Source organism: Macaca mulatta, chromosome 18 (assembly GCF_049350105.2).
Source record: "Macaca mulatta isolate MMU2019108-1 chromosome 18, T2T-MMU8v2.0, whole genome shotgun sequence".
Taxonomy (NCBI): domain Eukaryota; kingdom Metazoa; phylum Chordata; class Mammalia; order Primates; family Cercopithecidae; genus Macaca; species Macaca mulatta.
The window spans coordinates 18,759,048-18,776,327 of NC_133423.1; the positions used below are offsets into that span (position 1 = coordinate 18,759,048).

Below are 17,280 nucleotides of genomic sequence, written 5' to 3' on the forward strand. Positions count from 1 at the left end.
TGTTTTATGAATTTGATGCTTTTCTGTTACATGATTTGAAGAACACATTCTAGTTGGGGCAAAGGAAGTAATGAGGAGGCTATTTGCAATGTTCTAAATTGGAGATTACGATTGGACTAGGTTGGTAGTACACAGGACAATGAGAAGTGGTCCAGTTCTGAAATATTTAAAAATAATAAATGATTCTTAAACTGATAACACTATTACTATTTTATTTTTGGCTCTTGCCAAAATATGTCTTCAATCTGCTGTATTTTATTAAGTTAGATGTGAGATTAACAACATTATGAGATCTCTATGAAATTATGATCCCCTTTCTAACACCTTTTTTTTGGCCTTATAACAAACAGCTAACTCATTAAACATAGATGTCTGAGCTGATAGCAAAGACGTTGTGTTGGTAGGTCACAGATTTAAATAACGTGAGATAATTTAATTTTGTATTTATGCATAAATTTAAATGTTTTCATCAGTATTATTTTTAAAATAAAACAAATGAACTAAATATTTTTAACTCATTTGTTATATGTAGGACTTCTTTCATCATGCCAGGAACAACCAGTCTTTGTTTTCTAAAATAAATGAAGAGAAAATAGTTTTTTTCTTACATTTATTAGGAATAGATACAAATGGACATGCTCATCGACCATCCTCGAGGTAATTTAATGCACGCTATGTTTAATTGTATTTTTTTAGGGGAAACATCTATTCTATTGAACTTTTAAATTATTATAATGTTTTCTTTGGAATTATAACAACAGAGCTAATATTTTAAATAACTACTGTAATGTATATTAAGTTCTTGATTATATGAGATTTCTGATGTAGTGGTTTAAATCATATGTGCTGTATCCAGATGACACATTAATATAAGTAAAATATATCCTGTACATATTCTGTAGTCTTCATTTACTGAAGCAGAGAAAAAAATGATCTAAAATATCTATATATTTTAGAAATATTTTCAGTGAATCTTGAAAATAAAAGCATTCTATGGTATTAACTTTTATATCACCAAAAGACGTAATTATCTATTCCTTGTGTATTCCGTTTAATTAGTATTGTATCTAGCATATAAATTGTATAAATTTTTGTATACCATAATTCAGTAACACTCCTTATATATAACAGCAAATATTTTTCTCACTTTTGAAGACCACAAGTAAAAGGAAGATACCATGTTATACTCTTATTTCTTATTTTGCATTTGGTTTAGATTAGCCTAACAGTAGCTATGAAGCCTATTGGGTTAGCTACCAGTAATGAATACCTCACAATCCCTTTCTTAAACGTGAGGCACTGTTGTAATTGATGGAATATTCGTATCAAAAGAACCTTGTTCAGTTGTATGGCAATCTCAAATATAATATGTTCAAAGCATGCTATTATATTTTATATCACAAGCACTTTAGGGAATGAAAATATTCTATACTTGAAATGATACTTTTAATGTGGCCAGAAAAGTATAGTTTATGTAGTGAGAGTGAGAGACATGAAAGTCATCTATCTCATTTAGGACCTAAAAGGGTTTATTAAAATATATTTGTTAATCAGTCCCCTTTTATATCATTTTTGAAAACTATTTTGGGTTATTTTGCTTCATTAAAAGTCTAGAGTGCTCTGATTTTAAAATATTAACGATGAAATCTAAAAGCATTTCAGAAGTTACTGATTTTGAATGTAGTAAATCCACATTGAATACATTTGATTTCTCCAAATTAATTTAATTTGTTCCTCTGTTTCTTTATACATAGAGACTACAAGGATAATATTAAAAAAGTTGATGATGGAGTTAAAGAAATCGTGTCTATGTTTAACCATTTCTATGGAAATGATGGGAAAACAACATTTATCTTTACCTCTGACCATGGAATGACAGACTGGGGTTAGTGTGTCTTTAATTGATATGTACCTTACAATTGAAGTAGTGATAAATGTAGCTGGCAAATATTTTATGATGTTGAGAGGATTAGATGTCTTGGTATATACAAAGTGTCTAGCACATAATTTTGTGCTTAAAATGTTAGCCTAAAAAACAACTGATCTTATATAAAAAATATTTTCTCTAACTAAAAAACGAATATATTCTCATTTACAAATGAGAAACTAGAGGAAAGTGGAGAAGAAAATAAAAAGTAACTATTATTTATCTACAGAGAATTAAGTGTATATGTTGGCAGAGGGAGTGGTGTTAAGATGGTATTACTGAGGGACCGATGGCTGCTGAAATTCTGTCCCGGATAAGCCTGTGCACCCTGTGAGATTCCCAAGGCAAATGCAATGTGTGCACAGAGAACAAAATAAAGCAAAGATGAAATTTGTCCCCAAATCACAATATGAATTTCTAGTGATTTGAATTCCACTTTATAAAGGACTTCTTTTGGCTCTACCTGCCAGAGTGGCCTGGAAGAAAAAGGCCCAGAGACCTTACCATCTTCTCCAGAACAGACTAAGTCTCTACTGCTAGCCCCAAGCTTGGGTGGTTACTGCCCAAGGGAGCTCTCTGTTCTTCCTGTCTGCAGTGCTACTCTGGCAGCAGCAACACTTCTTCCATGTCTTATTGTTATTATTTCTATTCTTTCAAACATAGTTACTCAGCAGGCATTCTGGTTTTTTGTTTTAGTTTTTGCCTGTTTGTTGTTGTTTCTCTAACTTGCTTTATAGGAATATTGCCAAACTAATTGTCATAAAAGGTTGTAACCATTTGGCAATGTAGTCACTATAATTAACTATATATGGATCAACTCTTCAAAACAAACTATTTAAAAAATATTTAGTTGTAAGTTAGTTGTTCTATATTTGTCTTATTATTCTTGGTATCTTATTTGTAGGTTCCCATGGGGCTGGTCATCCTTCAGAGACTTTAACTCCTTTAGTCACTTGGGGAGCTGGAATCAATTATCCCCAAAGAGTATCAGCTCAGCAATTTGATGATTCATTTTTGAAAGGTACAAGCATTTCTTTACTGTGTTTATAAATATAGCCTTTTAAAATAAGGACAAAGTTTAATTTTTTAAGAAATCACTTTTCAAATTTTAGTTGTAAATCCCTCATTTTGACATTTGTGCCATTACTGTTTCTATGCAAACACTACAAGGGATTGTTGGTTTTTCTCTTCTCAAAGAGCCATTTGTTGAAACCTTCCCAGCACACCACTGCTAATAACTAGACCTTTCTGAATGTCTCAACTGATAAACTGAACTGTCGATGTTCTTTTATTAATTTATTAATTAATTTGAATGTGAGGTAGAGTAAATAAAAATTAAATAAGAGGAAATTTAAGGTTTCATAGAGGTAAATTATCAGTTTGATTGAGATTTTTCAACTCAAGCAAAGTACATACTATCAGTTATAAAATCACACTACCTACAAGATATCTCTATTAGATAAAAAGCAAGAGGTAGTACTGAGCTATTTCAACCCTAGGCCCTAATGAAGACAGAAGAGCACAGTGAATAAGGCACTCAATAGCATGTCTTCAGTAAGTAATGGTGCATTTTTCAGAGGGCGATTTCTTATATGTTTGTAAGTGCTGATGGAGAGCATCATGCCAAATCACAGGTCCACAGAGGAGACATTGACAAAGGGCCAGAACAGTGCAACCAGTACACTGTCATTATTATTTTCAGATTTATTTAGGTATGAAAGAAAAAGAAGCTAGAGGACTCTTTTTTTCATCTACTGTATATCTTTGAGATAGCCCCTGCTTTCTCAGAACTTAACATTCTAGTAGGAGAATTAAAGCAATTATAAACAAAACTTACACATTATGATAATTTTATGAAGAAAATCAGGGTGATATGATAAAAGAGGAGGTAGGACCAGGCTCCTTTCTCCACCCTGTCCCCCACAGTTTCTTTAGAGACAGGTTCTTGCTGTGTCTCTAAAGGAATGGAATGGGCTGGAATGTAGTAACTGTTAACAGGTTCACAGGCCAATCGTAGCTCACTACAAACTGGAACTCCTGGGCTCAAGCAATCTTCCTGCCCCAGCCTCCCAAGTAGCTGGAACCACAGATGTGTACCATGCCTGACTCAGTTTCCCATGTTTTTATTAAGATATTGAGCAAAGGAGGCAAAATGCATTAGTTTTAAATGTATAGCTTTATGAATTTTACCTGCATATATATGTACCACGTAATCTCCACCCAGATTCGCCATACATTTGCAGTACCCTAGAAGTTTCCCTTATGGAGCAGGATACATTTTATAGAGTGGGCTAATAGTACATCTCTTCACAGTTAGGATAAGAGGGAGCCATTCATATGAAGGTTAGGGCAGGAATGTTGCAGGCAGAGGGAATAGCAAATGAAGAGGCAAAAAATACAAAGAGCTTAGCTTGTTCGAGGAACAGAATTGGAAGGCTGATGTGGCTGAGCACTGTCAGCTAGGAGCAGAGTATAATGAGTTGAGAGGTTGGAGAGGTAAACAAGAGGTAGATCATTTGATGCACTAAAGCCTGGGTAAGGAGAGCATGAAGTACATTCTGAGTGCAGTGCTCTATCGTTAAAACCTGTTAGAGCATTGCCAACATTCCAGTTTGCCATAGGAGCTACCTTTCTGACTGCTCTGTGATAAATGGATTGGATTGGATCAAAATAGAAAGTAGGGTAAGTAGTATGTTTGTATTTATGAGATTTAACTTTATTTTGGCATTTGATTTCTCACTGAATTGATGTTTTAGAATCACATGATTTCAAGAATTGTCACAAAATAAATGCATTTTTTCTCATATGAATATTAAATATACATTTTAGAGAGAAGGAATGTGCACTTTTTCATCAACTGATTATTGTGAATTTTTGGCAGTTGACTAGTAGAGTCAGAAACATATTTTTAAACTTTAATTAGCTTATTGAATGAAATTTTATTATACAATATCTTATAATGCTTTTGGCAGTATATCCTAAAGCCATTAAATCAAAACTTGGTCTCTCATAATCACTTGTTTCGATTTCTGTTTGATGCAATTTCTGAATTTATGTGTAGCAAAATGGAAGAATGAGCCTATCTTTGAAGGCAATTTTAATAATAACTCAATATACTATGTTAACATTTGTGATTAGTGACTACAGGAATATCACAACTACAGTTTTAAGTGTTTTGGGAGCAACTGCCATCACAGAAAAAAAGAGAAGCTTGAATTAATTAACTTCCTATCAGTTGCCTTAATACTCTCTCAAACAGGATTGTAATGAGTTTTCAATGCTGACAGTTGTTACCATTGTGCTTTTTCACTTCCATCTTTCCTTCCTCAGCCTCTGATATTTTGAAACAATTATCTCCCAAAGAGCATTTAAGAAGCTTAATAAATCATCACAGGAAACACCAAATATTTACTTTTTAAAAAATTATTTAAAAAAATATACCTTTGCCTTTAAGCATGATTTTTATTCATAGTTGGCTTAAAATAGACATTTCTAATACCTATGTTTTTCATAAGTATTGGGCACTCCTAAAAATCAAATGATTTATTCTTTTTTAAATCTTAACATCAGATCTTGTGTCTGATTTTATCTTTCAGAGTGGAGATTGGAGAACTGGAAGAGGCTAGATGTCAATCAGGTATCCATTTTGATTTTATTACATTCAAATTTAATTTTATCTTCTATAAGGAGGTTAGTAAAAAACTATAAAAAATAGATAATATTGACAAATTCTTTTTCAAAACATTTCAGTTACTAAGGGGAATTCTTTTAGTGCAAATATTTTAGCTCAACTAATCTGTCTTGTGGCAAAACAAACACAACTTCAAGTGAAAATAAAAGACTTTTTCCAAATAACGCTGGATAATTATTTGTTATGTAAATTGAAGTTCGCATGCCTGTTAAATTTCTGTGATTGCTTTTCATGATTGTATTGCTTAATTTATGCACAGATCTATTAAAATTTCTGTTATGGATTCCTTTCCTATAGTATATCAGTTACATTTTCTTTTTGTTAACACATATTTTACCTTTACTTCTAACCAGCAACCTTACAAATGCAATGGGAAAAAAGTGATGAGATTATAAATTACTCAGCTAGAAACTTTCTGTTAGAGGAAAATGTATAGCCAGTCTGATAAAGTTAGACTAGTAGCATTGTCTGTAAATATGAAGCACATAGTTGTCATTGTTAAAAACATGCTACTTTAATAGCCATTTTCGCTATTTATAGAAGGTATAGCATCATTGGGATATGGCTTCCAAAGTGGCAGGAGTATCTTGCCTTCCAGGTCACCACACAAGCTGAGATTACTTACTGTGATGGACAAATCAAGGTCCAGGGTCTCACTTTCAGACCTGTGGTTGTAGAAACTTGTTTCTTCCCAGCATAATAAGAATAGTCTTCTCCCAGGATAGATGCATACTACCCAAGTAAATGAACATGAACATATTAAGTCAGAATAGCAATTTATTAATTTGCAATTAAAAATCACTGTCAAAAAAGACAGGAATGACTTGAAGATCACAAACAAGAACATCTCGTATTCATAGCCAGACCAGATCATAATCAGCAATTTAACATAGATTCAGTTACTGCTCTCTGAATTGTCAGTCTGTTGGCGAACATTCCTGCTTCAGATCTCCATCAAATGGGAATCTCTTCTTCTATTCATTCCTTCTACTAACACTGTGATGTGTCTGTGGTGTGTTTCAACTTTGTACTAAGTGTAAGTATTTAGTGGTGAGAAGGCAGACTTAATCCCCTTCCTGGGAAATTTATACCTTAGGGGTAAGAACAGATACTCATCAGTCTGTTGTACAAATACATGTAAACTTGAAGCTGTGGTAACTACTACAAAAGAGATTTGTGCAGCAGTGAGACTGTAGAGTGGATGTATGTGATAGACTGTGGTCAGCAAAGTCTTCCTGAGAAGTCGAGGATTGAGCTAAGATTCATGAATAAGCAGAAATTAGCAGGCCAAGGCAGTAGGAGGAGGGCTTTTCAGGCAGAGGAAATGCATACACTAAGTTCTGGTGAGAGGTTACATGGTGTATTAAAGGGTCTTGAAGAAAGCCGTTATACCGCAATAGAAGCCATGGGGTGGCGTGAGGCAGAAGAAGGGACGCACAGACCCTTCAGGGTCTCATGGGCCTTGTGAACTTAATTCTGAAAGTTCAAAGAATCCTTGAAGAGTTTGAAGCCTAGAGAGTGACACGATGTGGTTTTTTGTGTGTGGAAGAATCCCCCTGGCTGCAGCGTGGAGAAGAGATTAGAGGTGGCTGACAGTGGATTCTGAGGGAAAAGGAAAAGGCGACTAGAAAGACTTTGGAGATTTCCAGTTTTCTGCAGGAGGGCACCTGGAGGACAGTCTAAATAGTAGCAAGTGAGAAAGATTGAGAGCCTGGGAACAAACTTGATGAATTCCAACTTTAAGTGAGGGAGTAGTGAAGGTATCTGAAAAGGAGGAGCCAGTGAGAGAGAAGAAACTCAGCTGTGTGGTGTTGAAGCCAAGAAAGGAGTGGCCTATGCCATACTGCTGAAAGGTCTAGTAATGCCAGCAACACTTGTAGCTATCATTGTCACAGGCTTATTATGTGCCGAGTACTTTATAAGTTTTATCTCATTTAATCCTGTCATACCTCTTTAAGGGAAAAACTTGTATTTATTTTTTTAACTGATAAAGAAATCGAGCAATTGGAGGGTTAAAAAACCTGCCTGAAAATTTGAAGCTGGGCGTTCTCAATTCCGAATACTTCATTGCCTGAAAAATTATAAGGACTTATATAAACGTAGTCAATTAGATTTAGAAAATGGGTGGTTAGCTCTCTTAGAGAGAGCAGTCTATGGAATGATAAAAGGTCAGAGTGAGCCACAGTGGGCAGAAGAGTGATGGGAAGGTGAGGAAGTGAAGATAGAAAAAAGATGAACAAGTCTTCCGAGAAAATGACCTTGAAGAGGAGATATCCAAAATGGTATTTGGGATCTTTTGACTAAAGAGCCTCTTCTCTGGTTTATGTCTTTTCTGAACATCACTGGCTGGTCAAAGTATCCTTATGATACTTTGTTTTTCTAGTTAATATATACATTTCTCCAGTTAAAGTCTACTCTTGATATTCATTTTATGTCTAAATAAGGCATCCTTGTATAATACTGAAAAACTGTTACATAAAATGGTCAAATTCTTAGCTAATAGGATAAGTAATTTTTTGTTTTAGTATGTTTTACATTTAGGGCTTTTACTGGTTTCTTTTGAAATTTTTTTTTATAGGTTCATATATGTCTAGCAAATGACACTTTTAGAGATTAATATCTTTTTGTATTAAATACATGTTTGAAGGTAACTGGTTATAACAAATATCATGGTTATATTCCAAAATATGGTTGTATTACATTATTTAATTTCTTTGTTGATGTCCATAGACCTCTTAGAATTGAGCTTTTTTATTTGTAGGCTGATATTGCACCATTGATGACTTCTCTTATTGGAGTTCCCTTTCCTCTTAACTCAGTGGTAAGGAATAAAATTTTATTATCAACTCTCAGTATAAAAAAAACTATTGCACAGTAAAATTTACTCTTTTTTATGTGTTTCTGAATAATCTGGGGGTCTTTTTTTTCTTTTTTTTTTTTAGACGGGGTCTTGCTGTGTTGCCCAGGCTAGTCTTGAACTTCTGGGCTCAAGCAGTCCTCCCATCTCAGCCTCCCAAGTGTCTGGGATTACAGGCACTGCTTCCAGCTTATATGATCTTTGATTACATTTATAACTATATATTCCTGTATATTTATTTCTAAATATGCAGTACCTCATAATTGCTTGTGTATTATATTCTGTAACATGGAACATGAGCCAAATAGCTTTTCTTTAAATACTTTAATTTTCTAAAATATGTATGATTTATATATTTGTATTCTGGTTATAAGTGATAGAAATGTGTAAGTAATTTTTTTATTACAAGCAGCAAAAACTGACTTCGTTTAAAGGGTAGTTATTGAAAAGATATTGGTGATTTGCTGAAACAAAGTGATGCTTGAAAACCAGGCTTGGAATAACCTGGAACCAGGATATCTGGAGACTTGGAAGAAGGAACCACAGCCATGATCCCATAGCAGAGCTGTTCTCAGGGCACTGACATGAGGGTAGAGTAGCATTATACCTTAGTTTATATCCCTTGACTATCAGGAGTCAAATTCCAGATGATCTAGCCTGGGTTACAATCAGCAGGTCCCTGGATTATAAACCTAACATGCTGTATCTAATGGGCAAGACTTCTCAACAGAAAATAGTAATGCTGTTAAGAATGGGCCCTGGATACCGAAATGCCGAAAATAACTATTTCAACCAGCCACTCTTATTAGCTCTTCAAAATCAAATGTACTCTTAAAAAATAATGTTATTTAACCCAGAATGCTGAGTAATATGACCCCAACAGTCATAGTGTTTGTGTATGTGTATAATGAAACAAAAGTTTAACAGAATAGTCCTTACTCTTATTATGTACGGTACACTCTGATATGTCTGAAGTCTTTCATTTTAAGTATGCTGGCTGTGGCCTACCATAGTAATTGTTTTTTGTGTGTGAAGCACTCAGTTCACTTCCTAGAACATAGTTATCTCTCAGCCAATGCCAGGTGTTAGTGAATTTAATTCATCTCTTGCTTTGCTTATCTTAATACATCTACTTTATGAGAAAAATAATAGAACATTTTTCAGTTATAGTTTTAAAAAGATTTTTCATTTAACTATTTCAATTATTTATTTGTCCATATGCCTTATCTTTATTGCTTTTCAGTCTGTTTTGTTTTATAAGAATAGCCTGAGCTGTCTGAATACTATCAATAAGCTGGTGTTTGTTATTTGCAGGGAATCCTTCCTGTGGATTATCTTAACAACACTGATCTCTTCAAAGCAGAGAGCATGTTTACAAATGCAGTACAGATTCTTGAACAGTTCAAGGTAAAAAAAATTTAAAAAGGCACACACAAAAATGGACAGTACTACAATTTAAATATTGAATATATTAAGGGGAAATACTTGATTTTGTTTTTTAACTATTTCCCTGTAATTTACCCTTAAATCTTACGTATTTGACTTGTTTCACATTTCTGAAGTGTAGGTTCTATGGCTCAGTCTGAGGGCATCAAATTATCTTTGAGGGGAATGACTGAATGTAAGATTACCACGTATGCTTACAACGACTGCAAGTCAATTCTTTAACTATTAGAATTTGCCCCATAGAAGTCTTATTATAATGAGATTGCAACATTTCTTGTCATTCCATGTACGTTATGAGATCCGTTAAGAGTTTAAAGAGGTGACTCTTTGACTAAAACCTTCTGTTATTCTTAACGCTTTTAAGAATAAGTAGTTTGGCTTGTTTTATTTTCAGAGTTAAGGAAGTACAGTTTTAATTACAGTATGTTATTTTGCAAGATTGATATGTTTAATTCTCAGCTTATTGAGATAGTAAGAAAATGTTAAATTTTTCTTTAAATATTTATGAAACAATATAGTAACATAAAATTCCATTTATTTTCAAAGTGGTTAACCATCCCTAAAGAATCATTTTAATGGATGTTTATATTTCAAAATGAAATTCATTTTTTTTCTCATTTGTAATATTTTCATACTTGGTTCCCAGGTGAAAATGACTCAGAAAAAAGAAGTTACTTTACCATTTTTGTTTACACCATTTAAGTAAGTCCCTTACATTTTTTTATTAACTTGAAGGAAAGAATTTTCCACTGAGTTTGCAGTTTTTCTCTGAGTGATAGGATTAGTTTACTTATACAGTTTGCCATTTTATATACATTAGTGTAAACTCCAAATTGAAATCCTCTTCTATTACTGTTGTTAAATAATGAGCCAGGTGCTAGATAACTTTGAATGGCTGGAAGAGGGATGGAGGAATGGAGAGATACATGAGAAATATTAAGGCGATGAACTCCATAGGGCTTGACTGGTTGGCTAGGAAGGTGTGGGGGCAGGAAAGAGTGTAACTTCCTGGCACTTGGCTTGGTTGATTAGGAAGATGCTGGTTCCATATAGCTTATTGAAAGAACTAGTTCAGGAGACAAAGATGAATGTTACTAAGTTCAACTTACATTTGAAGATATCAGTTAATTAATTAGAAAGAGAGGCTTGGATCTCAGAAGATGTATGTTGCTTGTGAAGATTTTGAAGCCATAAGAATAAAGACAGGCTGGGCGCAGTGGCTCATGCCTGTAGTCCCAGCACTTTGGGAGGCTGAGGTGGGCAGATTTCTGGAGCTCAGGAGATCGAGACCAGCCTGGGCAACATGGTGAAACCCCGTGTCTACTAAAAATACAAAAATTAGCCACACATAGTGACGCATGCCTGTAGTCCCAGCTACTTGGGTTGCTGAGCCTGGAGAATTGCTACACATATAGGAGGCTCTAGAATTCTAGGAGACATCAACTCCTACTGGGTGAGTGTGTTAGGGTTCTCTAGAGGGACAGAACTAATAGGATAGATGTATATGTGAAGGGGAGTTTATTAAGGGGTATCGACTCTCATAATCACAAGGTGACATCCAGAATAGGCCGTCTGCAATATGAGGAGCAAGGAAGCCAGTCTGAGTCCCAAAACCTCAAAAGTAGGGAAGCTGACAGTGTAGCCTTCAGTCTGTGGCCAAAGGCCAGAGAGCCCCTAGCAAACCACTGGTGTAAGTCCAAGAGTCCAAAAGCTGAAGAATTCCGAGTCTAATGTTCAAGGGCAGGCAGCATCCAGCATAGGAGAAATACGAGGCTGGAAAACTCAGCAAGTCTGCTCGTTCCACATTCTTCTGCCTGCTTTATTCTAGCTGTGCTGGCAGCTGATTAGATGATGCCTACCCAGATTGAGGGTGGGTCTGCTTCTCCCACTCCACTGACTCAAAGGTTAATCTCCTTTGGCAACAATGTCACAGACACACCCAAGAACAATACTTTACAACCTTCAATCAAGTTGACACTCAATATTAACTGTTACAGTAGGCAAAGAAGAGGGCCGACTTTGGTGAGCAGCAGATTGTTGCTATCTCAGGTCCAGGAAGATGTGTTTTCCTTGAATCAGGAGAGGGAAGATCTAGATCACAGACCTGGCTCTGCACTACTGACTGTGTTGGGCTTGCATCTTTGAGGTTCACATTCGATTAGCAAGGATTTTGCTGTTGACTAATTAAATAGAAATTGTTTTATCTATGAATCTTAAGGATGTGATTGAATGACTTCATTGGAATTATTTTTGACAACTTCTGTTGCACTAGTGTGATATTCATAAATTAGAAAAGTGGCCGGGCGCGGTGGCTCACACCTATAATCCCAGCACTTTGGGAGGCCGAGGCGGGCGGATCACAAGGCCAGGAGTTTGAGACCAGCCTGGCCAACATGGTGATACCCTGTCTCTACTGAAAATACAAAAATTTGCTGGGCATGGTGGCGCATGCCTGTAATCCCAGCTACTCCAGAGGCTGGGGCAGGAGAATCACTTGAACCCAGGAGGCGGAGGTTGCAGTGAGCTGAGATCATGCCACTGTACTCCAGCCTGGGCAACAGAGCGAGCCTCCATCTCAAAAACAAAAAAGAAAGGCATAAATATTGTATTACCCTCTGAATAATGTGGTTGTATACTTGACTTTGTTTGTGTGTATGTATGTGTGTATTAGGACAGTAAAAATAAAATGAAATTAGCATTTTGCAAGTTACAATCATATAAAATTGATTACCCTAAATATATCATTAGGATATTATGTTATTTACATCTCTTATGCTAATTTTAATTTTCTTTTATTGTAGTATAGAATTGAGATTTGTTAGTGGAATTGGTTCTGAGGAATATGTAAGTGTTCATACCTTTTTCAAGAAATATTGATTGACTGGTATGTGTTTTGTGGATATAGCAGTGAACAAGATAGACAAAGGCTTTGCATTCATAGAATTTATTTGTACAGTAGTGTCACAGGCAAACTATAACCAAATGAAGAAGTGAATAAGAAATACATTATCAATTCCTTTTATGAAGAAAATACAAGGTCTGTTGAGAGTGAGAATAAGTGAGGGCTACTTTAGACCAGCCACTTTAGAAAGGCTGGTTAGGAGCCTGGCCAATGTGGTGAAACCCTGCCTCTACCAAAAAATATAAAAATGAGCCAGGCATGGTGACACCTGCCTGTAATCCCAGTCACTCGGGAGGCTGAGGCATGAGAATCACTTGAACCCAGGAGGCGGAGGTTGCAGCAGTGAGCCAAGATCCCACCACTACACTCCAGCCTGGGCAACAGAGTGAGACCCTGTCTGGAAAAAAAAAAAAAAGAAAAGAAAAGAAAAGAAAGAAAGGCTGGTTAGGGAAGGACTCTTCAGCAAGGGTTCAGGTGTATACTGCTCCCACTTTTTCCATGTGGCATGGTAACTGATCATAGACTTCCCCTACTTTGATGTTCAGTGTCTGCCTACACATACATATTTAGAGCCACTACTACCTTTGTGTCCTCTGGGGGCCTGGCAAGATGGCTGATTCCCATGTACTGGCTCACCCACCCTGGAGTGTAGTGACCAGCCCTGCCTGTAGACCTGTCTGGCTAAAAATCACCACTTGCTAAAAGCCTGCAATATGACCAAAAAGATCTAAGATAACATGAGAAATAGACTCTTGAGGTCATATGAAACTCAAGGAACAGAACCAAACCTAAAAACATTAAAATTCTCAGAAATATTTAAGAAACTATTGCATCCATAAAACAAAAGCAGCATTAACTTTGCAAAATGTAGATAGGTACTAGATGCATTAAAAATAACTCTTACATTTAATAAAATAAATATTTCATAAGAAGAATGCCACAAAAAACTTAAAGAAAGATAAATTGTATAAGAATGGTCCAAATGAGAGGCAGATCCTCCAAATTAGAATAGGAAGTGTGTAGACCTCAAACTAAATGAAATGAATTTTAAGTAATAGATAGATTGAGTAAGAAGCTGAAAGAAATTAAGGACATGATGTATATATAGAAAGCATACATTTCTTCATCTGCGCCACCCCCCCACCAAAAACAAAACATGACAATCAGAAAAGGGAGAAAGAAACATTTCAAACTTTATAAGAAAGCATGCTTCAAATATAAAGCACCCTCAGATGTGGCATGATTTTGGACAGTTGCTAGGACTGTGAGAAAGGGAATTCCTTTGAACATTGTCGTGTGGGTCAAGGCTTTCAAGAAATAGATGAGAAAATCTAATTGTAGCATAAAACTTTGTTTTTCAGTGGATAGTATTTAAATAGTCATGATGATATAAATATTGGTTTTCAGCTTTTAGAGTCAATCCTTGGACAAAACAGGGAAGAATGAATTATGATTACCAAATATGATGCAAATGTTAGCAGCCTTGAAAATGTACAAGTACAGTTAACAGGTTGGAAGGCAGAGAGGGAAGGAAATGTACATGGAATAGTGGCGGTGCTATTTTCTTCATGAAATAGAATATGGAGAATTTTATCTTTAGTTTAATTAGTCAGAGGTTTAGGTATTAGTTTTTGTTTTGTTTTGTTTTGTTTTGTTTTGAGACTGAGTCTCGTCCTGTTGCCTAGGCTGGAGTGCAGTAGCTCAATCTCGGCTCACTGCAACCTCAGCCTCCCAGGTTCAAGCAATTCTCCTTCCTCAGCCTCCTGAGTAGCTGGGATTACAAGCGCGTGCCACCACACCCAGCAAATTTTTGTATTTTTAGTAGAGACGGGGTTTCACCATGTTGGCTAGGCTGGTCTCGAACTCCTGACCTCATGATCCGCCCTCCTCGGCCTCCCAAAGTACTGGGATTATAGGCATGAGCCACCACGCCCAGCCTTGGGTATTAGATTATGAAAGTAACCAAGGTCACCAAAAAAGGAGGTAAAAATGTGATATAGCCAAATTGAGTGGCGAGGAAAGCCAGAGACAACAGGGAGTCAACAAAAAGTACCCCCAGTCATCAAGTCAAGAAAAAGTAAGAAGAACATGTTTTTTAAAAATGTAGGCAACTACCGGAATAACTAAAAACAAACACATGTAAAACTTTTTGGTCTGGGTTGGTGAACTAAGAAATGAAAAAGAATTATTATGCCCTTGTGTACTGTTTGATTTTTTTCAAAATATGTGCATATATTGCTTTGATAAAATGTATTTTTAAAAGTATATTTATCAAAATAAATAGATATTCTAATCATTGGCACAAATTCAGTAGAATATGTAATTGGAAAAGGATTCATAATAGAAATAAAATACTCAGCAATAAAATGATGAGAAATGTACATTGTAAAGAAAACTATCAAATTTTATTAAGGACATAACAGACAATATAAATAAACAAATGTTGGATAGTACTGTTCAATATTGTAAAAATGTCGGTCCTCTCCAAATTACTTACTGAATATGGTATTATAACTAAAGGATTTTTGTATAATTCAAAAACATAATTTTAAAATTTATAGCAAAAATAAGTGTTCAAGAATAGCTTAATTAGTTTTGAGAAAGAAGAACAAGAGATTTGCTCTCCTAGATAACAAAATACATTCTAAAGCTATTATAACTCTAAAACATGTGATATTGATGCAGACTAAACATATAGATTTAGTGGGACTGATTCGTGAGTACATAAAAGACAAGATTCACTTGTCTACAACATGCACCTTGACTTATGATAGGGTTACATCCCTAAGTTGAAAATATTGTAAGTGCAAAATGGATTTAATACACCTAACCTACTGAATATCGTAGCTTAGTCTAGCCTACCTTAAATGTGCTGAGAACACTTATATTAGCCTACAGTTGGTCAGAATCATCTAAGATAAAGCCGATTGTATAATAAAGTATTGAATATCTCATGTAATTTATTGAATACTATATTGAAAGTGAAAAACAAAATGATTGTATGGGTACTCAAAGTATGCTTTCTACTGAATGAATATCACTTCCGTGCTATCTGCAAAATCCTAAGTCAAACTCTCATAAGTTTGGGACTATCTTAAGTATATGGGATTTGGTTTTGACTAAAGGTGGTGTTTCAAATCAGTAGGAGAAAGATTTGTACTAAGAAAATTAACTATTTGGAAAAAATAAGGCTAGCTCTCATAACCTCATTTCATTCACAAAACTAAATTCTACTTTGATTAAAGAACTAAATATTTAAAAATAATTAAAAGTGTGAGGTCTATAAAACATAAAATTTAACAGTCATATGGAAAACATATTAGCTAGCATCATAATCAGAATTTTATTTTATCATTATTATTACTTTTTATAGAGATGGGATCTCCCTATGTTGCCCAAGCTTATCTTGAACTCCTGGGCTCAAGTGATCCACCTGCCTTGGCCTCCCAAAGTTTTGGGATTGCAGGCCTGAGCTACTGTGCCTGACTGTAATCAGAATTTATTAATTATATTAGTTATATAAAATTGGAAAATATACCAGAACCAGGTGGAATACTAAATTGAAAATTATTTTTTAATCATTTAGGGAGATGTGAACCACAGAAATTATGTGTTAAATTATTTTTAAGGGTATTTACTTTTACCCATTAAAAAATTTCATTCCTCCTTTGAGGTATTTTGAAATAGATATATTTGAGGGCATTGACTAATTGTTAGCTCTGCATTACAAGTCTTTAATGTTTGGTGTTATCAGAAAAAACAGTTATCACCATTTACTGAGAACCATAGGCCCTTTATTTCTTTAGTCCAGTGGGTTTTTTTCACATTAACATCATATGTTTCTTTTTAATCACTTTTATATATGCACATAATGTCAGCATGTCTTCTTTTTTTTTATTTATTTTTTTATTTTTTTTATTTTTTTATTTTTTTATTTTTTTATTATTTTTTAAATTTATTTATTATTATTATACTTTAAGTTGTAGGGTACATGTGCATAACGTGCAGGTTTGTTACATATGTATACTTGTGCCATGTTGGTGTGCTGCACCCATCAACTCGTCAGCACCCATCAACTCGTCATTTACATCAGGTATAACTCCCAATGCAATCCCTCCCCCCTTCCCCCTCCCCATGATAGGCCCCGGTGTGTGATGTTCCCCTTCCCAAGTGCAACTGATCTCATTGTTCAGTTCCCACCTATGAGTGAGAACATGCGGTGTTTGGTTTTCTGTTCTTGTGATAGTTTGCTAAGAATGGTGGTTTCCAGCTGCATCCATGTCCCTACAAAGGACACAAACTCATCCTTTTTGATGGCTGCATAGTATTCCATGGTGTATATGTGCCACATTTTCTTAATCCAATCTGTCACTGATGGACATTTGGGTTGATTCCAAGTCTTTGCTATTGTGAATAGTGCTACAATAAACATACGTGTGCATGTGTCTTTATAGCAG

At 35.1% G+C, this 17,280-nt stretch overlaps 1 protein-coding gene across 6 annotated transcripts in view; it reads left to right on the forward strand.

Annotated features, from left to right (window-relative positions):
- Positions 1 to 17,280, forward strand: part of PIGN (phosphatidylinositol glycan anchor biosynthesis class N) — a 158,679-nt gene that overhangs the window by 46,944 nt on the left and 94,455 nt on the right. For all 6 annotated transcript variants that reach the window (XM_077975115.1, XM_077975116.1, XM_077975114.1 and 3 more), the window contains 7 exons: positions 533 to 657; positions 1,755 to 1,885; positions 2,832 to 2,948; positions 5,524 to 5,564; positions 8,380 to 8,439; positions 9,790 to 9,882; positions 10,568 to 10,623. In XM_077975115.1, coding sequence (XP_077831241.1) covers positions 533 to 657; positions 1,755 to 1,885; positions 2,832 to 2,948; positions 5,524 to 5,564; positions 8,380 to 8,439; positions 9,790 to 9,882; positions 10,568 to 10,623 — 623 coding nt within the window. The remainder of the gene's footprint in view (positions 1 to 532; positions 658 to 1,754; positions 1,886 to 2,831; positions 2,949 to 5,523; positions 5,565 to 8,379; positions 8,440 to 9,789; positions 9,883 to 10,567; positions 10,624 to 17,280) is intronic.